Source organism: Mus pahari, chromosome 16 (assembly GCF_900095145.1).
Source record: "Mus pahari chromosome 16, PAHARI_EIJ_v1.1, whole genome shotgun sequence".
Taxonomy (NCBI): Eukaryota; Metazoa; Chordata; class Mammalia; order Rodentia; family Muridae; genus Mus; species Mus pahari.
The window spans coordinates 41,239,157-41,262,295 of record NC_034605.1 but is presented as its reverse complement, the minus strand read 5'-3'; the positions used below and the strand labels follow the sequence as shown (position 1 = coordinate 41,262,295).

Below are 23,139 nucleotides of genomic sequence, written 5' to 3'. Positions count from 1 at the left end.
AAAGTAACAGTAAAGATTGTGGAAAAGTCATAAGGAATCATACTGAATTTTTTTTTTTCTTATCAAAACAAACATTAAATTGGTGCTGACTTACGGGTTCACAAGTTCAATCTATTATCATTAAGGCAGTAGCATGGCAGCATCCAGGCAGGAGGAGCTGAGAGTTCTACATCTTCATCTGAAAGCTGCTAGGATAAGACTATCTGTCTCCCAGGTAGCTAGGAGAAAGGGTCTTAAAGCCCACCCTACCCAGTGACACACTTCCTCCAACAAGGCCATACCTCCTAATAGTGCCACTCCCTGGGCCACATACTGAAATTTAAAACAACATTCTGAAAGCCATAAGGAAATCATACTATTACCTATACTTTAAAAAGAACATTACATATAAATACCTGTTTACAAATATATGGGTCATATGAATTTTTTCATATGGCTGACAAGGCTCCCTCTAAAAGCCAAAGACCACTTAACAAAACCCCAACACCAGGCATGAAAAGCCTTCTTGAGCTGCTGGTGAGGGCTCCAAGAAACTCCAGAACATTACCGAAAATTGCTATGGCCTTGGGTCGTCTGCAGAGGTGGAAGGCAAGTCCCTATTGCTGAAGACACCATGCACACCAGACACAGGGCCCAGACAGAAGCCCTGAGCTGGAGCTGACCTGAATGGATGGTCTCTCCCAGAAGCAAGCAATGGTCCTACCCAGCTGTGAGACTTAAGAACCACAACAGCCACCACCATGGCACAATAGTCCTAAGGGTACAGCAGTGGCACACATGCCTTGTCTGTAACCAAAAGCTCTCCAATTGGGCCTAAGTCTTGTTCAACAGGAGGGAAACCATGCCTGGTACTAGAAACTTAGCCAACTACCCAAGGCTAGTGAACTCATGGCTCTCGGAAGAGAACCTTCAACCACCACCGTACTGACCTCACACAATCCCTAAGTACATTCAAAATACTTGTCCTTGGGCTACAGAGGTGGCTCAGCGGTTAAGAACACTGACTGCTCTTTCAGAGGTCTTGAGTTCAATTCCCAGCAACCACATGGTGGCTCACAACCATCTGTAATGGAATCTGATGCCCTCTTCTGGTGTCTGAACACAGAGACAGAGTCCTCATATAAATAAAATAAATAAATCTTTAAAAAAATCCTTATATCCACAGTCAAAGGTAATCTTCATCCCATATGAAGCAAACTTCTCTTTACAACAGATGGAGACCATTAAAGAACACACCAACTAATCAAAATGCAAGGTTGTGGAACCCAGTACAAAACACTCCCACACCTAAGGTTCAGGGAGAGACTGTCTCCTAGTAATTCCAGAAGCTGAGGTCTCACTCATCCAACTGCCTAAGCAGGACCTGAGCAAGGACAACAACAGACATGCCAAGTGGACTGGGAAAGCCAGAGGCCTCAATCCTAGAAAGGAACTACAGGTAGCTAAGGAACTCTCAGCAGGAGAAACAGTGTCCTGACCACAGAGCCACCAAGCAGCCAGCCCTGAGAACTGTATAAGTAACATACAGACCAAGCAGCCAGCCCTGAGAACTGTTTAAGTAACATACAGACCAAGCAGGCTATGTTTAGGAACACATATAGGCTTATACATATATGAATGTTACAATTAATGAAAAAGTGGCCATGAATTTGAAAGAGCAAGGAGGGCCATAGAGGAGTCTGGAGGGAAAAAAGAGAAGGGGGAGGGCATGATATCTCTAAAGCAAAAGAAAGGGGAAAGGTAAGCAAAGTAGATTGACATTTTGGAGGTCTGCTTTCAAATTAACTCTGAATATATGCTCATGCTAGACGACCAGAATGAACAGGCATTTGGACTTGACCAGATTTAAGATAAGCGAATGACTACCTGATCGCTGGCTTAGGTCAATTTGGGAGGGTCATCCCACTAACCAGGACAGAGAGAGTTCAGTTAGAACCCTGGTGAATGTGGTACCCCAGGGGTATCCAGTAAGTAGCTGGCATACAAGATTAGACCTCAATTGGTTTAAATTTATCATTTACCATTAATTCATATCTCCTAGTTATCAAACTATACTAACACAGGTAAAACTGGGATGTCTCTCATCTAACCACACTTCAACAGAAGAGTTAGCATAAAGAGAAATATGAGAAGGCAACTTCAACAGAAGACAGGTCTAAACAAATACTGTAAAACGTACTGTCTCACCCAGACATTATTTTGTGAGTTTTTTAAGAAAGCTGGGAGGCACCAAGCTGGTCACCTGGTGGTACAGGTCTATAATCCTGGCTACTTGACAGGTAAGAGAATCAAGTTCAAGTCTTTCTTGGGCTCCAGAAAGAGTTCAAGGCCAGAATGGTAAGGTACTGTCTCAAACATTAAAAAAATTATAAAGAAAGATCAGGTGTATGGAGAGTGGCGGAGAGAGAATAAAAATCAACAGGGGAGTTGTGGGGTGCATCTCTAGGATATGCCAGAGACCTGGGACGGGGAGGAGAGGCCCCAGGGAGTCTATGGGGGTGACTCTAGCTGAGACTCATAGCAGCGGGATATGGAATCTGAAGAGGCCATCTCCTATAGCCAGGCAGGACTCCCAGTGGAGGGGTAAGGATACCAACCAACCCACAAAACCTTAAACCCAAAGTGTGCCTTGCCTGTAAGAGGTGCAGGTGCAAAGATGGACCAGAGACTGAGGGAAAGGTCAGCCACTGATTGACCCAACTTGAGACCCATTCCATGCGCAAGCACCAAACCATTTTCTTTATTAATGATGCTTGCAGACAGGAACCTAGCATAACTGTCTTTTGAGAGGCTCCACCCAGCAACTAACAGAAACAGATGCAGAGACCCACAGCCAAACATTAGACAGAGCTTGAGGAATCTTGTAGAAGACTCAGGGGGGAGGACTGAGGGACACAAATGGGATAGAGATGCCACAAGAAGACCAGCAGAGACGACTAACCTGGGTCTTTGGGGGCTCCCAAAGCCTGAACCACCAACCAAAGAGCAAGCATGGGCTGGGCCTAGGTTCCCCTGCCCCCAGCCCCGCACATATGTAGCAGATGTGGGGCTCAGTCTTCACGTGGATCCTGAACAACTGGAGCAGGGATTGTCCCTGACTCTGTTGCCTGCCTATGGATCCCATTCCCCTAACTGGGCTACCTTCTCTGGCCTCAGTGGGTGAGGATGTGCCTAGTCCTTCAGTGACTTGATGTGCCAGGGTGGGGTGACACCCAGGGGACCCCTGTCTCAGAGGAAGAGGGAGGGGAGTGGGAGAGAAGCTGTGTAAGGGGGAACCAAAAAGGGGGCTGTAATCAGGATATGAAGTGAATAAACAAAATAATGAAAACAGAGAGAGAAGCTGCAGTTATAGCTCAGAAGTAGAGCACTTGCCTACCATGCATGAGCCTCTAGGTTCAACTTCCACTATCACAAAGGAAGGTACAGCGCAGTGTTTTACCATGCACACAGAACTAGGACCTGCATCCCTCCATGAGTAGTCTGTGAATGTGAAGAATTCCATGTTTCCCCCCCCTTCCTTAATTTACTCCAATAATTTACTCTTCTGCATTCTATGACAAAGTCAACAATGCTGGATAACTCAGGTGTAGGCACTCACCTCTCTTTCCTTCTTCTTGACTCAGAACTTTTATCTTTATTTCTTTTTCGTTTGTGTGGGCTCCTACTCCGAGCCCTTCTATGTCGTGAACTTTCAACATCCAAATAACTTCCACCAGACTGTCGTGAATCTACTGAAGCTGACCGCCTTTCTTCATTCCTGCAATACAGAAAGGAACATCTATCAGTTCCTCTCACCAATGGTCTCCACTGCACACAGACCATCCACCTAAAGTACAATATTCCAAATCATATCGGTGGCATAATCTTATATTCCACAAAGATAGCAGTCAAACACACAGTCCCTATAATGTCTTACTAATAACGAGTTCCCTAATATGGCTGATCATCCCTAAGACTGGCATCACCACGACTCTTAAGTACAGTAATTCTGAGCCCCGACAATAGACAAGCACCAATGAATCACAGTATTTATCAAGAGTCTTGGAAATGCTGTGGTTTAACAGTATATATAAGCCATGCACTAAACAGATGCTTTAAGCCACACAGTGATGCGCATCCCCAATTACAGCACACGAGAGGCACACTACCAACGTGTATGGCCCTGGGTTTGACATAAGTATAAAATGGAATAAGCAAACATTTCCTCAGTAAAGGCAACGACGTACCTCTCAGCACCATCTTCTGCTCTTCCTTGCTCCTCTTGCCAGTGGTTACTGAGCTCTTCCATGTGCACCTTTATCACATCCCGAATTACCTTGGAAGAAGTAAAAACCAAATGTCAGATCAGGAAGTGGTTCTAAGGGCTGGAGAGATGGCTCAGTGGTTAAGAGCACTGACTGCTCTTCCAAAGGTCCTGAGTTCAAATTCCAGCAACCACGTGGTGGCTCACAACCATGTGCAATGTGATCTGACGCCCTCTTCTGGTGTATGAAGACAACTACAATGTACTCATATACATAAAATAAATAAATCAAAAAAGAGGGGGAGGTTCTAAAACTTAAGATCATAACACCAGAAAAATAAGAGCTGGAGAGATGGCTTAGTGTTTAAGAGCATCTGTTGTTCTTCTATTGGACTGAGTTTGGTTTCCAGCATCCATGTTGGGTGGTTCACCGATATTTAGAACTCTAAGATTTGGGGATCTAAGGTCTTCTCCTGGCCTCCTCCTGGCACCTTCCTCTGGTACCTGCACTCATGTGCACATACCCACACATATACATGTAATTAAAAATAAAATCTATTAGAAAAATCACTTCTTGTCACACTCAAAAATTTACTAAGGAAGGGCTATGACATAACGGACTATGAGATGCATGTACTTAAGAACTATAAAAAGGGCACTTGTCACACTGATGAATAAATAAATGGTAGAAGGCAATATTATTTCAATGTTAACTTTCAAGTTGGAACTTTGCCATGACTACGTAAGAAAACAGCTTTATTCTCTGGAAACACATACATACTTTTTGGGGATAACTAGTCATGACATACAGAACTTACTCTTGAACAATTCAAGGAAAAATTATGAAATAGAGAGTAAAAGATGTAGAGAGAAGAAACAGCTGCTGGGTGGCTCTGCCTAAAACGCCAGTCCTAAAGGAAATCGAGAATTCCCTGGGCTTTACAGTGAGATGCTGTCGAGAACAATAGGGAAAGAGGATTAAAAAAAGGTAAGAGTTATGGAATACACGTGACAGGACTGGAGGAGGGGGACAGTCGGGGGGGGGCACCCACAAAGGAGGCCGAGGCAATAGGAAACAATGGGGAGTTTATGTGTAAGAGCAAAGTAGAATGGTGCAGAACATGAAAACATCAGAATGAAACCGGCACTATGCAAACAGAAAGGTAAGGGGTAAGAAGAATTGCTGAGTCCACAGGCCCAGCACCCATGAAGGTAATTCGAGTAAAAACATGCACAGTTCTTCCTGCTGGGCTTAGCTTTCTAACTCCCCTGTATGAGGATATGTGCACATGGTTCTTAAACCTAATAATTAAACCAAAATAAAAGACGGAGTATAAAATGTTAGTTACTTCCCAGATGCTCTCCCAAAAGGAGTTCAAATCCCTAACCTGTAAGAACCATGTGAAAGCTTCTGTTTTATCTTACCCACACAATCAAGCAAAGACTAGTCACAGGGAAAACAGATAAACCAAAACAGAGCTGACACTTCTCCCTTGTCTACCAAGAAAATGTTTCAAAGTACAGGAAGCAGAAGTAATTACCAAAGAAAGGCACCGCAGAGCCAGGCATAGCAGTACTGCCTTTAATCAAAGCACTTGGGAGATAGAGGCAGGCAGATTTCTATGAGTTCAAAGCCAGCCTGGTCTACACAACAGCCAGGGCTACACAGTCAGACCCTGTCTTGTTCCGGCCCAACTTCAGTTCTTCTTCCCTCACTCAGTGAAACTTGCAATACCTCTAAAGCTAAATGCAGAACAATGCCAAACTCCTCGATAAGGCCTAGAGTCTCCATGACTTCAAGACACTACAATAGAGAGCACAAGGCAGTTCCTAAGCCCAGCCATCCCCCCAAAAGGCCCTCAACTTTTTAAAATCTGTACTTACCAAGGCCTGCTGCTTTCATCCCTACTCTCTGCCCACTTTATATTCTCCCACAGAAAACCCAAGGCAGCCTGGTGTGAGCCAGTAGAGAATGCACCACACACATTCCAGCTCCTGGATCTCACACAGCCCCAGTTTTTTTGATAGCGCTATCTGAGCTCACTGAAGCCCACCTACAACCACCTAGCACAGGTCTACCACACAGGAAAACAGAGGGAGTTTTCTTAAGCTTCCCATCCTTCAGAGATAGGGCATCTTAGACCTCACAAGAATCTAAGCTTTTAAGAAAAACCACTGCTCCCACATACTTTAGCACTCACACAATCTGTAACATCTGCTCACACCTTGTTGCCATTACCTTTGCATAGCCCACAGCACTGTGCTAGGCATAGTTTAATGTTGTACTAAAGTCTGTCAAAGTCCAGAGCAACCAAAAGGACATATGGCATAAAATGGAAGCCAGGACAAGGCAAAATGCAGACAAAGCCACCAAAGGCTAAGTTATCAGGTGCAGAGGCAGGAGACAGAAAGTTAAGGGAATACAAAGTCCTTACACTGTGCAGTTCACTTAAGTTTGCTTAATAGTTCCATGAGAAAGGGGCAACCTAAAAACAGTAAAGAATACAGAATCAACATGATCTCAAAGACATGAGGCCAGAGACGAGCCAGAGACAAGCCAGAGAAGAGCCAAGCATTTTTAAACCTAATAATTAAATCAAAATGAATGACAGAGTATGAAATACTACAGTTCCTACCCAGATGCTCTCCCAAAGACAGCTCAAATCCTTACCATGTGAGTTTCAGCAACCTCTTCTGGCCTCTATGGGCACTTAAACATACATAATGAGCATACACTCAGGGCCACATACATGTACATAAAGTAGAAATAAATAAAATAAAAAAGCTCAATAACTTATGCAAGTCACACAGCCAATGACCAACACCAGAGTCAAACCTCAAGCTAAGGAACAGGGGCATGGTTGTGCAAGCCTTTCATCCCAGCACTCAGGAGTAAAAGCAGGAAGAGCTCTGTGAGTTCAAGGCCAGTCTGGTCTACACAGTGAGGTTCAGAACAGGGAGGACTACACAGCCAGCCAGTATCAACCACTCCCCAAAGCCCCACACCCAACCCTCTCGAGCCAAGAGCAGTTAAAAGCTCAAATTCATACTCTTGTCACAACACAGAACCACTTTCTCAAAAGGAAGCATCTTTAAAAGGCTTTGCAACCTCCAGAGATTATGTTAGTAGTGAAACCCTTTGCCTGCCAAGGACAAACAGGATGTAGCATTCTTGGGACACCAGAAAAACCTGGGGACATAAGGCAGACTCAGAAGATTATAGGAAAATTTTATTTTCAACAAAGTACTACAAAAGCATATGAAACTTACCTCAGTATATGATTTTTTGGTTATATGAACATTCTTAGCTCTATACGACTGGCGTCTTCTTTTATAATCTCTCACTTCTGCCAGGATTTCCAGGTAAGATTTTGGACTTTTTCGGCTATTATCTAATGAAAGAATAAAATTATTATACCCTTAAAAGCAGTTAAATTATTTTTATTAATGTGTGTATATAACTACATATAAAACATACTATGTGTATGTTTGTGGGTTTGTCGCTATAAGTGAGTGTGTCTGGGGAGTCCAGAAGAGGGCATCTGATCCCTTGGAGCTGGAGTTACGGGTAGCTGTAAGCCACCCAATGCGGGGAATGAGAACCGAAATTGGGTCTTCTGTAAGAGCATTATGAGCTTTTTACTACTGACCTCTTGCTCTAGCTCCACATGGAAATTAAGAACTTAACAGTTAGAAATAATCCTGCGGGCTAGAGAGGTGGCTCAGCGGTTAAGAGCACTACTGCTCTGCCAGAGGTCTTCAGTTCAATTCCCAGCAACCACATGGTGGTTTATGAATAGAATCTGGTGCCCTCTTCTGGTGTATCTAAAGATAATAACAGTGTCCTTATATAAAACAAATGAATCTTTAAAAAAAATAAAGTTAATTTATTTTTTAAAAAGGGGGGAGAATAATCCTGTTTAGTATGCTTCAACGTAACACACAAAAAAGTTCCAAAATAATTTACATTATATACAGATATTTTATATCACTCTTTTTTTTTCTAGTCAATAGATGAACAGAGATATTCAAGTCCATAGAGTAAATACAAGCAGCATTCCTATAGATGAAGCATTACGCTAGAAGTCAGAGTAAAACGTCCTAAGTAACAGCATTAATTCATAACTAATGTCAATAAAATGATATACAACCACTTTACCCAACACCCCAGTGGCACAAAAACGCAATCACTTTACTGACATGCATGAGATGGAATGACAAGAATGTAAAAGATGATATTTATCACAAACCTTGATTGACTTTAGCAGCCAAGTCTACAAACAGGTCGCTGTCATTTTCAATGACTTGAGGACCAGAGCGCTTTTTCTTTGTCTCTTCAATGACAAAATCATACAGGGCAAGGCGATCCGCTTGTGTGAGGTCACAAACAGATCGTTTGTGATTCAGAGGAACTTCAACAGGCACTGAAGAATACATTCCTAAGGTAAAATAAGGAACGAGTAAATGACAGGCGAAGCACGTGGACTCACGCTCTTAAATATGTGCTATAACTACAATAGAAACCCAACGACTTTTTACATACAAAGACGTGTGTAGTAAACGGTATTCTCTCCAACAAGGTCAAGACAGACCATTAGGTCAGGTAGCAATAACCACAAAAAACAACTCGAGCATCAGAAAACCTGTTCTCCCTCTGGATGAGGTCTGGACATGTTGCCATGATTGCCAGGTGGTGTAGACTCTTGGGTCCCAGGGATCCTCCTGCCTCAGTTTCCTAAGTAGCTAGGACTGCAGGTATATACCATAGGAACAGGCTAAGAAAGCCTCCGTGTAATAATAATTTCTTAAACACAACCTCTATTACCAAAGTAGGAAGAATTTTTGTGTATATGCTTTTTCTCACAAAAGCTGAAAATATTTTTAATTACCACTGTACATTTTTAGTTTTTCTGAAAACAAGGGACTGTGAAGAATATGTAAAAAAAAAAGTTCATATGAAACATTAGGGTAGGTGTTCAATGCTCAAAGTTCATGACACCTGTGCAGTGACTAGAGTACACAAGTATGGCAGCACACACTGGTAATCTTAGCTCTCAGGAGATGGGAAGATCACAGGCAGACCTACACACTAAAAGACAAGTTGAGCTGCACAGTGAGACTTTTTTTTTTAAGTAGAAATTCTAAACTTCCTAAGACCAGGAGAAGACAATTTAAACTCGATTTAGTTTCCTAAAGAGGAGGTATGCTAGCTTAACTAAATCAAGTGGGAAAAGGAACAGCAGTGCCACAGTAGTTACAGATTATTCTAACGTCTGAACAATAAATAAATACAATACCTGAATATGATGTATTAAATCATAGAAGAAAAACTGTTTTGAGACTCAAATATTCTCAAAGAAACAAATGACTGTAACTGTAAAGAAAGCAATTTAGAACAAGTCTTCCCGATGAGAAGGGAGAGCATCACTATTACGGGAATGCTAATGTTGGCTAGGCTGTCCTAATGGAGTTAAAGCTGGCACATAGCACCACGAGAAACAGTAGCTCTCCCCGACCTCACTAGCATCTCAGGTTTAGAGGCAAAGAATTCACACAAGAGCTCTGAAGTGACTTATCCAAAAATTAAGGAGGGCTGCAGTGTTACCAGAGCTGTGGTTTCACAGATGCAGAGAATGACACCTGGACACTGTTACTGGTCAAGGGGTTGGAAATGAGTGGGAAAGACAGACTCCCTTTGAAATCAGTCAATCACTCTGATGCTGAGGTGCTATCCTAAGACTTTAGGCGTTAAACACTTAAAGACTTTAGGCATGAAACACAATCATACAATATAAGATTGGCTTTGATAAACCTAATTCCTTTGACTATCAGCTATAAAAATCTGAGAGGAAAAATACAAATTTTAGAAAACAGTTTTAATAATCAAGCTCAAAGTTCTCTTTTATTAATTAATCTTAAATTTCTTTACAATAGACTAATATTTAAATTTCTTAAAATTCAATCAAAATTCCAAACCAAGACTTCAAGAGTGACAGTTATTGAGATAAAGTCAGAAGTTTGAGTGATACTTTTAAAAGGATATCATTTGCAAAAAGGATACTGCATATCTTTAAATAAGGAGTACATTCAGGTTCCTAATTCCTCTTTATACTCACCCCAATTACTGAAAAAGAAAAAGCACAGAAAAGGTTAAGCAACAAACTGATTTTTAAAAAAGGATAAACACACTTAAACAAGCTTCATTTACAGTAAGTTTTCAAAGTGCAAGTTTCCATATGGTTTATGTGCTGCAATTTCTGTAAATTTGTGTCTTTTTTCATTTTTTTAACTTGTGGTAAAATATAAATAAAATGCAATTTATCCTTATCATTTTAAATGACCAGTTCAGGGCATTGTATCAGACTTTACTATACACACTCATCACTTCTACCCATCCCCAGAGCTCTTACCATTTCATAATCAACTTTAGTGTGATGTACATTCTTCTTTATTTGTCACTTGCCACCACAGGGAAACTCACCCACAACATACATATTATAGTCATCCATCCACACAGAGACAACTCCTAACATTAGATAAGAAAACAAGGCCCATGGGAGAAAAATAACTGCTCAAATGACCCTCCAAGATTCTTCTGCAGGACTGATTTCAAATCATGGCCATATCTCAAATATATGTAATAAAATTTACAGCAACAAGAATGCTTAATATTGGAGAAAAAACGATAAACCAGGCCGGGCAGTGGTGGCGCATGCCTGTAATCCCAGCACTTGGGAGGCAGAGGCAGGTGGATTTCTGAGTTTGAGGCCAGCCTGGTCTACAGAGTGAGTTCCAGGACAGCCAGGACTGCACAGAAAAAACAAAAACAAAAACAAAACAAAACAAAAAAAAGATAAACCAACAAGCATACAATTATTTTTTATGATCGAAATTAATAATTGTTATTAAACCTGTCAAAGTAGCTGCGAAAGAAAGCGCATGCTAGGCTGCTCACTTCCTGTGAAGTCAGCGGAGTGTACATCTGACCTGACATAACAGGTATAATGAGAACAGGACCACAGACCTTCTTGGAGCACTTACACTCTTAATCAGATGGGGAAACACATACTGCTTCATGTTCACATAAATCAATCAGTAAGAAGGCAGTCCTCAGTCAAACATGTGAAAATGTTTAAGATATAAGTACACCACAAAGGTAATTCTGATTTAAAAAAAAAAACAAAAAACGCAGAACTCTACATGGGATTTAAATATGTTCTTAAAAGAAGGTTTAGATTGCATTAAAACAGTTATTCTAAGAAATTCAAATATTAAGATAGAAGACTTCAAAGTCAAATAAAAGTTCTCTACTCCACTGAAAAGACCTGTTCAAGTAATTCTTAGATACCTCGAGTTTAATCCCCAGCACCATAAACAAACAAACAAACAAACAAACCAAACTAGCTCCTGTGATGAACTGGGCTCAATGTCCAAATTTTACTGTCTAGTTCTATAAATTCACACCAGCTGACAAATTCTAAACCACTTACTTATAAAAAAAAAACTTAACCATGTCATAATAACACTGTGCACATTAGTTTTTTCTTAGATAAGGTTACCAATTAATGTAGCTCTTGTCATGAGTATTCTCTTAATACTACAAGATACAAGATACTTAAGACTACAGGTACGGAACAAAACCTCCCATGTTCCATACGCAGGGGTGAGCAGAGGACATACTCTTTAGAGTGACCAACAATGAGGGGTAGGCAGTACTGACATGAGCACATATGTGCAGTCTGGCTGCTCACAGTGACATCATCCAGAACCCCAGTGCACGACTTTCACTCCAGGAAGACCATTTCCAACCCACAGGACAAGAACTCAATAGGGAGCCTGGGCCACAAGTCAGAGCTTCATTCTGAATGCAGCCCCACTGTTACCCAGCAAAGGTGAGTCTCTTCATCTAATATGAAGCTGAAAATACTTCTCCAAAACAACACAAGTTTGCTGGGAAAAAGAAACGCATACAAGAGCTCAGGGGGTGGGGGTTGGGGGGGGCGGAGGAGAAGTTTTCAAAAGCAAAAGGACAAACTAGATGTGTAGCTTGATGTGTTCTCGGTGTCTAGAACTCCATCTGAGACAGGAGCATTGTAAAGACTGAAGGCAGCCTGGGCTAGAGACCCTGTCTCAAAGAAACAAAGAGGGAAAGTGAAGGGGGAGGGGGAGAACCTTACTAAGTAACAAGAACACTGAAGGCCTTTCCATCAAACAACACACGAACTTTATCAAACTGGCCCTATCAGCCAGTCTGTTTCCTATTTGGAAAATACAGACACTGGATTAGATGGTCCAAGTAGGTTGTCAACTCCAAAGCAAAGCAAATTCATCAATCTATCTAAACCAGTCAGTATCTTAAAAGCCAAGCCTCCCAAAACAAACAAACCAAACAAACAAACTTTAAAAAAAATTATTTGAACTGGTCTATTAACTAACAGAGTCAATAAGCAGAAACAACTGAGATCATGAAAGACTTCAGTAGCCACAGATCAGTTATCTGTACATTTAAAGGCTTAGATGAAGCCAAAAGACACAAAAATGGGAACTTTAAAAGGAAACACAAGAAATAAGCTTAGGATGGCAAAATGGCTCCGTGGGTAAAGATGCCTGCCACCAAGCCTGACACATGAGTTTGGAAGCCACACTGTGGGAGGAGAGACCTGACCCCTGAAGTTGTCCTCGGATGGACGTCTATACATCATCATGGCCTATGTGCCACCACCATCCCGCTGCATAAGCAAACCAATGGAAAATGTGCTTCTGGCTGCTGGAAGGAACCATCCTGAGACACAGAGCCAAGGAAAAACAATCTTCCTTCTAAAGCCACAGTCCACTCAAGGGGAATCAAGTCCAGACAGTGGTACAGTGGCTTCTGAGAACAGTTCTGGGAAAGACTGAATTTCAACAAGGGGGAAAACCTGCCATGATAACCACAGAAAGAGTGAGGAAGGACAGAAGGACAACCTTGGCAAGTGGAGTCACTTGTGTGGACTAAACATCACACCCAGATTCAAAATTCGAAACTTTTTATTAACTTCTTTCCATTTGGGTAAAACTCATCTTTTATTTTCTAAGAACCTTAATTAATTTCTTTTTTTAAAAATCCTCGGGCTGGTGAGATGGCTCAGTGGGTAAGAGCACCCAACTGCTCTTCTGAAGGTCCAGAGTTCAAATCCCAGCAACCACATGGTGGCTCACAATCATCCGTAACAAGATCTGACGCCCTCTTCTGGAGTGTCTGAAGACAGCTACAGTGTACTTACATATAATAAATAAATAAATCTTTTTTAAAAAAAAACCCTCGTTTCTGACAAATTCTAAGGCAGAAATATTTTGAAGAGCTCCAAAGCTGGGTAGGAGAAAACCCACAAATGCTTTAATAAAACTACACATAAAACTACTGTGCTCCTGTCTTCTTTTCCTAAGGCATCCAAAGTCTCAGAGGGCAAATCCAAAACGATTACAAATTCAAACCTGAGAGAGACTATTCCAAGACCAACAATGGAAAGTAATCTTTTAATGCTATGTACTGTGTTTCAATATTCTTAACCAACTCTCAGGGTCAGGTACTTGAACCTGAACAGAACAAAACAAGACATGGGTATCCAGTACACTCACTCACTAAACAATGTTTAAAACTTACCCACAAGGCAACCACACCTAACAGATACTGCCAAAACAGCACCCTGGCTGAGAGAGTGTGTAAGAGAGCCCAATGTATCTCAGTAGGAAACACCTGACAAAGCTGGAACAGTGTAAGCTATCTCACGGTAAATGTAATGATCCTGAGACGAACACACAACCTGTGATTACAGGAGCAAGCACCTTGATTCACGAATTAGCTACAACTACAACAATACTTACTCTGGCTATAACCATCACCATCTTTCCCAGCTGGAGTCCTAGCTTGTTTAATTATCTGGAACTGTGAATCCTTATCTGAAAAAGAAAACCAACATCACTGCCTATAACCTCAATAAAAATTCTTTCAGAGCCCAAGAAGTGTCAGACTCCAATTAGTTCAGAAAAATATAATTCAGCATTCAGGATTAACAGGTACAAATTGAAGAAACTAAGTACGATCAATTAGAGCCCAGACACCATTTGAAATATATTAAATATATCATAATTTTTGCAAAATAGAGTCTAGATTCAATCTCCACGGCCACACAAACTAATAAAGACTCCCAGGCAGTCAAAAGTTACACAACCATCTAAGTGGAATCAGGACCTTGTTTCTTGAGGTCCATCAAGGCTTTAGCCATATACTACACATAGCTGGCACACATTTCCATCTTCCCTGGCATCTTCAGTCCACTGTATGGATTGTGACCACCCTCCCTCGTATCTTCAGTTATATTTTTATTATAACCAAGAAAGGAGGCATGTACTCTACTGTATAATTTGTTTGTATGGTTTTGTAAGATGGGATCTATTATTGCAACTCTGGCAGTCCTACTCACTACAGAGTTGGCCTTGAACTCACAGAGATCTACCTGCCTCTGCCCCGAACCATGCCTGGCCCACTATACAAAATTTTGCAGGATCCTTACTCCCAGTTAACATAAAACCAGTTCATTTTCTTATCACATGAAGTATCTTCACTGTGTTAATTCTTTAAGGAACTGAAGGTCATAAGCCTGTCTATAATATCCATTTTTTTTTTTTTGCTAATTTAAAAACAAAAATATAAAACTAGGCTAATTTCAATTATAATCTAATATACTTACTCAAAGTAACTGAAGGAATCTTCAAATTTTCATAGAAAAAAGTAGGATTGTACATTTCATTCTAGATAGTGAAAAAACAAAAACAAATTTCAATTAATATTGTTAAGGATTGCACAATTGGCTGTTTTAAGATTTGAGATAAATAATACCACTATTTAAATAAATAACAATTTGTGATGTTAAACACAATACCATCTACTCTACAAGGGTTCACAATATACTCCCCTGATTTACTAATGAATGAATTTTGTGATATTATGTAATAAACATATGCTACCTCTTCTTCTTTGGTATATCCCAGTTTCCTCAATCTGCAAGATTCCATGTGCTTTGTTAGTGATGATTTGGGCATGCGATGATTGGAATCATAAGGACATATGGCGATTTCATCCTGTAAAAATTAACAGAAGGGGGAAAAATAGCATTTAAACAACAGCCTAGTACTTCCTCTTCTGTGGGCCTCAATCCAATGTGGGTGTTTGTATTAAAAAAGGAAGGGAGGGAGGGAGGGAGTTCTCTCAAGGCATCTTTCTAAAGCCTCTGTCCTCTCGACAGCCCTTCAAAGCTTAGCATTCACTATCTCCACAGCCTCACAAATAGCCATTCCTCACCTCTGCCACCAGTACCTCACTGGCACTAGCCACCAGCAAACTTACTGCCACTGATGCCAAAGAACATGTCATACTTGTTGTCTTAGAGCTCCTAGTCATGGTCTACTATCCAAAGCTGTCAGTCTGGTATCTTTGCGCTTGCTTGCTTGCTTGCGCACGTGTTCTCTCTCTCTCTCTCTCTCTCTCTCTCTCTCTCTCTCTCTCTCTCTCTCCAACACAACATCAGGGGTCTTTCTCAGTCACTCTATTAGGCTAGCCAGCAAATCCCCCACTTCCCCAGCACTGAGGTCACAGATGTTTTTACCACTGTTCCTGGTTTATATTGGTTCTGAGGAAATTGCATGCTTCCGAAGCAAGCACTTCTATCAACTGAGCCACCTTCCCAGCCTTTGTTCTGCTTGCTCGTTTAGAGACAGACTCCTACTATGTAACTGAGGCTGGCTTTGAATTGATGGCAACCCTAACTCATCCCCTAGAATTCTGGGATTACAGCCATTCACCGCATCTAGCTCCTGATAAATGGCTCAGTATTTCTACCTGTCTGGTTCTTCTTTGGTCTCCTGCAGTCTGCACTTCATTAATTCTAATCATTAACCTCCTGTCATTCAACACTACTCTTCCTAGCAATACTCTGCCTTCAGCTTTCACTATGCCTCAGTTTCCTGAATCTCATCAGGCCATGTCTCTCTCTTAGTACCTTACACTAGGAACCACAAGTGGCTCAGTGGGCGAGGCACTTGCCAAGCAAGTCTGATGACCTAAGCTCAATTCCTGGAATCCACACAGGGAAAGAGGAAGAGAGAAACAGATTCCACACAACTGTCCTGACCGACCCCCACACCATACACACACAGTTAATTTCCTTTAATCTTTATATTATTATTAAGTACCTTATACTAAAAGTCCAACATGAACAAAAATAAATTCAATATACTCATGGTCTATGACTTCCCTATCACAACAGACTTTACCTTAAATTGTAAGCCTTCTTAGTTTTGTGTCTGTTACTGTGATAAAACACCTTGCAAAAACAACTTAGAGGAAAGTGTATCTGGATCCCTGTTCCAGGTTACAGTCCATTCTGCAGAGAAGTCAAAGTGGCAGAGCCTTGGAGTAGCTATTCACATCCACAATTACGGGCAGACAGAAGGAACACATGCAGCGCTGGTGTTCTGCCTTTTCCTCTTATATTTAGTACAGGGTCTAGCCCATGAAATAGTGCTGCCTACCTTCGGAGTGAATTTTCCCACCTTAATTAACCCAGTGAAGAAATCCCTCCCCGGGATGCCCACAGGCCACCCTAGACAAGGCCTTACCGAGGGACCCCTTCCCAGGTGACTCTGCATTGTATCAAACTGATCCTCACCTTCCTTTCCTACCTTGCTGTGGTTGGGTATTTTAATCACAACACCACAAAAGCCTCCTAGCACTCAAACTTGCCTTCTCCCACTTCAGTGAAAGGTGCCACCTGCTCGAGAAAGAACTGCCTCCTCCCAAATCGCCCACCTCCAAGCAACCACCCAGTCCCAACATCATTACTGCTAAGTGTCTTTGGAATCCGTTCTCTCTAGCCCCGGTGCCACTCGACCAATTCAGAACTTCGATGTTCCTTCTCTGGGTTACAACAGCTATCCTACTGCTCCCCTTCACAGCTGCTCTCTACTACACTCTCCACAATGTAGCCATTTTTGAAACCCCAGCCTAACTATAAGACATTGGGTAACAGAACTAACTTCTCCTTGAGTTAATTTCTTTATCTGTAAAAAGAAGCAATCGAGCCGGGCGTGGTGGCACACGCCTTTAATCCCAGTACGCGGGAGGCAGAGGCAGGCGGATTTCTGAGTTCGAGGCCAGCCTGGTCTACAAAGTGAGTTCCAGGACAGCCAGGACTACACAGAGAAACCCTGTCTTGAAAAACCAAAAAGAAAAAAGAAAAAAAAAAGAAGCAATTGACCCTTATCTCACAGAGATATCATGAAGATTAAATAAATATTAAATATCTGGGTTTATACACAGAAACCATTTGAAGTAGGGCTTGGTACTCAGCACTACATAAATATTAGTGGGTGTTTTATTAAAACACAAATGTGATTTGGATATTCCCTGACTTAAAGTCTGTCTATGCCTCCCCCGTTGCCATTGTTTTTTCATAAAAAGGCAAACAAACAGAAAACAAGATTCTCCAATGTGCCTGACAAGGGCCTTTATAAGGCTCCTTATAACCTCTACAGCCCCTACCTGCTACCACTGCACTTCCCATTTAGATCATGGAGCACAGGCTGGGCTACAAGCAATTCTCCTCCTAATGTTGTAACCACCCTTAAGCACTTGAGGCTCTCTAATCTTATCACCTCGCCCTGGACTTGTAGGTGAGGATTTCTCTGTGCTTGACCTAACCAGTCCTACTCAGTTGTTGTTGCTGCTTTGGTCAGGGCTTGGAGATGTCTCAGTAAAGGAAGCATAAGGATTGGAGTTCAAATTCTTAGGACCCATGCAAAAGATGGGCATGGTGAATATGCATCTGCAATTTCAGTGTTCCCACAGAGATACAAGATAGAAAGGAAAATAGTCAGACGCTCACGGGCCAGCTAGAAGGATGTATGCAATATCAAGGCAACGAGAGACCCCCAACAAGGTAAAAGTTGAGGACCCATAATCCAGGCCATACCCCCACACACATCCATACAGGTTTTTAAGGGCTTATTTATTTAGGTATTTTATGTATGTGAGTGTTCTTCCTGTACACCTACACACCAGAAGAGGGCATCAAATCCCATAGGGTTACAAGCCATCATGTGGTGGCTGGGATTGAACTCAAGACCTCTGGAAGACAAACCAGCACTCTTAACCACTGAGCCATCTCTCTAGCCCCCATACAGATTTTGAAGAATATGCTTTTCTAGATGTTTCAGGGTGTTTTTGTTTTTGTTTTTGTTTTCCCGACAGGGTTTATCTGTGTAGCCCTGGCTGTCCTGGAACTCACTCTGGAGACCAAGCTGGCCTCGAACTCAGAAATCCGCCTGCCTCTGCCCCTCTGCCTCCCAAGTGCTAGGATTAAAGGTGTGCGCCACCACCGCCCGGCTTTTCTAGATGCTTTTACTGATCCATCATAATCTATAATAACCAGTACTACAAAAATGTCAACTCCACCCATTACAGACTTTGCCACACAACAACAGCTGTCATTTCTTTATCCCTCTCCCCTTACTGTTACCCTGACAAACTCTACAAGTGCACAAATTGTCACTGCTATCTTCTAAGCACGATCGCAGAAACATGGAAATTGATTCATTATCTGGCCTATCCTCGAAACTGTCGACGTCATTTACCAGAATTTTTAAGCCAGTTACAACAGAGAGTATCAGATAATCATGTACTTCACGGTTTACTGTCTAATCTGGGAGGTTTACAATGGAGTTTTATATAGTGATTAAGCACGATACACCTCAGAAGCCAGAAGGCCTGCAAGTCCCAGTTGCCAGTCCCACTGCCATGTTTCTGTTTCTTCATTTGTAAAATGTTGCCAATTATTCTAGCCTCCTTGGGTTATGAATTTTAAATGAAGTTATGTAGTATCATATACAGCATATATAACTTAATATTATATATAACATTATATATAACACAGCATTAACATTAATATCACGATGCTGAGTAGTATATGGATAATAAATGAAGGAGTGGTGGGGCCCTCCCTGCTCAATGGTCTGGAAATTTCATAAAATTAGCAATTCATACCTCAAACTTTTTCAGTTGTTTCCCCAAATCCATTTTTACAGCATCGTTACTAGGCTTTAAGCCATGAACTATATTGGTTAATTCACAACTCCAAATATACTTGTAAAGGTACAATGGAGGGTTTTTTCCTTCCAATTTCCACTTCAATTTTAACACAATGGTGATTGGCTTATACGTAAATTGCATATATCTTGAATATTTTCATCGACGTATGACTTAAACCTTGTTACTTCATCACAGTAAATGAAGAAGGTATAAGAAATCACCGCGCAACGCAAATTCCCTCTGTCCTGCACCTATTAAAGCAAAAGTCAGGATAATTCCGATACACTCCTTGGGCGTCGGCTGCTAGCTACCATTCCTTGGGGGCGCCCTTTAATCGTCCCAGAATCCGTCCTGTCCGAGTGGGAAGCGTCCGGGTTGAAGGTAGAGAAAAGTGAACACTGAATCTAACGCAATGCAGAATCCTTATGACATGACGAAGCAAATCGCCAAGCCCAGCAGCAGCGCCCCCGGGGACACGCACCCGACGAGCCCTGTTTTCCCCTGCATCGCACAGGGATGGAGAGACCTGCGCTCCACGGGCGCCTTTCCCACGGCGAGAAGCCAGCGGCCCGGGAAAGGCCGGGCGACCTCGCCCCTCACCTCGGCCTCCGCCTCGTCCCCGGGGTCCAGCTGATCCAGGCTCCATCCCAGGGACGCCGTCACCTCCTCCAGCGTCCGGCAGCAGCTCTCCACGAACTCGCTCAGCTCCTCCTGGAGCCGACGCCGCTCTTCCAGAGGAGGAGGCTCGGCCTCCATGGTCGCAGCGCACCTCAGGCAGGAAGTGGCCGAACTGCTGGGCGCGCACGGGCTTCTGGGAGCCGTGGGCGGGGCCTCGGGATGGCGCCAGCCTATCGGGAAGAGCCGACGGGCAGGGCGGAAGCGGTCGTTTTGAAAGGTGTTTTCCGCGCTCTTCCGCACCAGGTTTAGTTTGCATGGCTGGTTAAAACTTGCATCCGGACGTTGAGCATCAGTCCGCCGCTCCTTGGACGTTTTGGGGAGAAATTATTTGTATCGGCAGGAAAGTTTAAATAACAACACAAAAAATGTCAGTTTAGGGGGCTGGAGAGATGGCTCAGTGGTTAAGAGCACTGACTGCTCTTCCAGAGGTCCTGCAGTTCAAATCCCAACAACCACATGGTGGCTCACAACCACCCGTAATGAAATCTGACGCCCTCTTCTGGGGTGTCTGAAGCCAGCTACAGTGTACTTACATATAATAAATAAATAAATCTTTAAAAAAGAAAAAAATATTTAAAAAAAAAAATGTCAGTTTAGCCTTTCCACAGGTCATTGGCGTTTTGACTCTTACAATTACTCTAAATGCTTTTATAGCTTCTAGATTCTTTATCCCAAATGTTAGTATACACATCCTCAGAACATTTTTCCTACATGATCAAACAGAAATTTCATGAAACAGCTCTTCAAATTTTTCTTAAAGCAATTTATTATGTTTTAACCAATTGACTATATTTCTTAATTTAGAACAGGATTGGTTAAGAGCATTGACTGCTCTTCCAGAGGTGTCCTGAGTTCAGTTCCCAGCAACCACAAGGTGGCTCACAACCATCTATGATGGGATCTGATGCCCTCTTCTGATGTGTCTGAAGACAGCTACAGTGTACTCATTCATATACATTAAATAAATAAATAAATCTTAGAAAGAAAGAGAAGAGAAGAGAAGAGAAGAGAAGAGAAGAGAAGAGAAAAGAAAAGAGCCGGGCAGTGGTGGTGCACGCCTTTAATCCCAGCACTCAGGAGGCAGAGGCCGGCTAATTTCTGAGTTCGAGGCCAGCCTGGTCTACAGAGTGAGTTCCAGGACAGCCAGGGCTGTACAGAGAAACCCTGTGGAGAGAGATGAGGAGAAAGGGAGAAAGGAAGGAAGGAAGGAAGGAAGGAAGGAAGGAAGGAAGGAGCCTCCTCTCTTCTCCCTCTCCCTCCAGTTACTCTCTCTCCCCTCTTTAAGACAGAGTCTCACTATCTAGCCCTGACTTTCTCACCTGGTACTCAGTTTGGAGACCATGCCAGAGATGAGCCTGCTTCTGCTTCCTTAGCCCTGGGATTAAAGCCTCGCACCACCAGCCTGGCCTCTGTCCTTCTTTTAAAATTGAGTTATTGGCTTTGTGAAGGACTTAGGCCAGTTGTCTTGTCGCATATCTTCCTTTTGGATTTATCAATTCTCTGGGCCACTACTGCCACCACTTCATAGTTCTATTAAGTTTTGACAAGCTTTCCTTCATACTCCAGGAATTAGGCATTCTTCACAAGGTTGGATGGTTTCAGAACTGGAAAAGAACTTTTTAAGTTCTGCTCCTGAAGACCATCTCTAGCCAAACTTCAGAGAGCTGCCTGCAGTTCTGGGTTCCATCCACAAGGGGAGAAGTCCTGGCTCCACCGACCTCAGACAATGACGCTGGGGGGGGGGGGGTACGGGAAACCTGAGCGCCCGAGCCTTCAGATCAGTGGCCCCCCGCTGTAGACTCCACTGGAGCTGAGGAACTGTGTGTGCTTATAAACACTATTGCTCCATAAAATCTGTTCCATGTTCCTTGAGCAATCACATTAAAGAAAGGCACAGCCACTGTGCTGGGGGGTATTTGAGAGACCAAGTTGCTGTCTGAGTTACATTTGGCTTCTCCCTCTGAGAGTCGTGGTCCTGAACCCGCCAGTGCTAGTCTCCAGTGGCTGTATTCGAAGTCACTAGGTGGTCACTGGCCACACTGTATTCACTGACACTAAGTGTTTGTTCATTGACGGTTTAACAGTTTGTAAAGCATCCTGTACATTTATAATGGTGTTAACAACATAGAGGACTTTAACTCTCAGGTAGTATTCACACATGCTGTTTTGAATATTTTTTAATGTAAAATGTGCATTTTATGGTATTTTGTTGCATATATGTCTGTGTACCACATATTGATGCCTGTTGCCAGAGTAGCAGTTAGCTATGCAGTCATTTTTCTAAAAGGGGAATTTGATATAGAGAAGCTAAATTCAATAAAAACTAAATATAAACATTTTTTTGTTCATAATAAAATTATCGGCCGGGCAGTGGTGGCGCACGCCTTTAATCCCAGCACTCGGGAGGCAGAGGCAGGCTGATTTCTGAGTTTGAGGCCAGTCTGGTCTACAAAATGAGTTCCAGGACAGCCAGGGCTATATAGAGAAACCCTGTCTCGAAAAACCAAAATAAAATAAAATAAAATTATCAAAAGCAGGTTTATGAGCCATCCTGGAATTCCCCATATGGTTGTGTCAAGTAACCAATTTAATAACAACTGTGTCAGAAGCAGAGACCTTATGGATGGTCAGGGCGTGCTTACCTAAAGAAAGGTCATTGCTAATAAAGACACACACTACATGTTCATAATAAAAACTACATGAAAAAGCCACTGTCCCCACAGGCATTCTCAGAGACCCATCTCAGGCGATTCTAGATTTTGTCAGCTTGACAGTTAACACTAACCACCATAGTATAGTGTTCTGTCCACATCTCCATTTGGTTACTTATTTCACTGTTGGATTGGGTGGTGGTGGTGGTGGAGGGTGAGGTTAGGGGGGAGGGGAGGGGAAATAAATTTAAGTTTTAAAATTGAGCATTATTATTTCATTATCATTATAGTTCCTATTACTATCCAAATTTGTCTGAATTTGGCCAGTGGAAGTCATCTTCTTCTGTCCCCCATGACTTTGACACAGCTTTTTTATTATAGTGTCACGTGCTTTGCTTTATACACAAGTGTATCTTTTCCCTTGTAAGACTCAGCATTTAATC

At 42.3% G+C, this 23,139-nt stretch overlaps 1 protein-coding gene across 1 annotated transcript in view; it reads right to left on the bottom strand.

Moving 5' to 3' along the window:
* Nucleotides 1–20,153, bottom strand: part of Snrnp48 (small nuclear ribonucleoprotein U11/U12 subunit 48) — a 20,797-nt gene extending 644 nt beyond the window's left edge. Inside the window, exons 1-8 of the mRNA XM_021215796.1 lie at nucleotides 19,968–20,153; nucleotides 15,251–15,364; nucleotides 14,974–15,034; nucleotides 14,108–14,182; nucleotides 8,494–8,682; nucleotides 7,514–7,635; nucleotides 4,227–4,315; nucleotides 3,599–3,757 (exon numbers count right to left, since the gene is read on the bottom strand). Of these exons, the coding sequence (XP_021071455.1) occupies nucleotides 3,599–3,757; nucleotides 4,227–4,315; nucleotides 7,514–7,635; nucleotides 8,494–8,682; nucleotides 14,108–14,182; nucleotides 14,974–15,034; nucleotides 15,251–15,364; nucleotides 19,968–20,123 (965 nt within the window). The 5' untranslated portion in view covers nucleotides 20,124–20,153. The remainder of the gene's footprint in view (nucleotides 1–3,598; nucleotides 3,758–4,226; nucleotides 4,316–7,513; nucleotides 7,636–8,493; nucleotides 8,683–14,107; nucleotides 14,183–14,973; nucleotides 15,035–15,250; nucleotides 15,365–19,967) is intronic.
* Nucleotides 20,154–23,139: the final 2,986 nt, after the last annotated feature.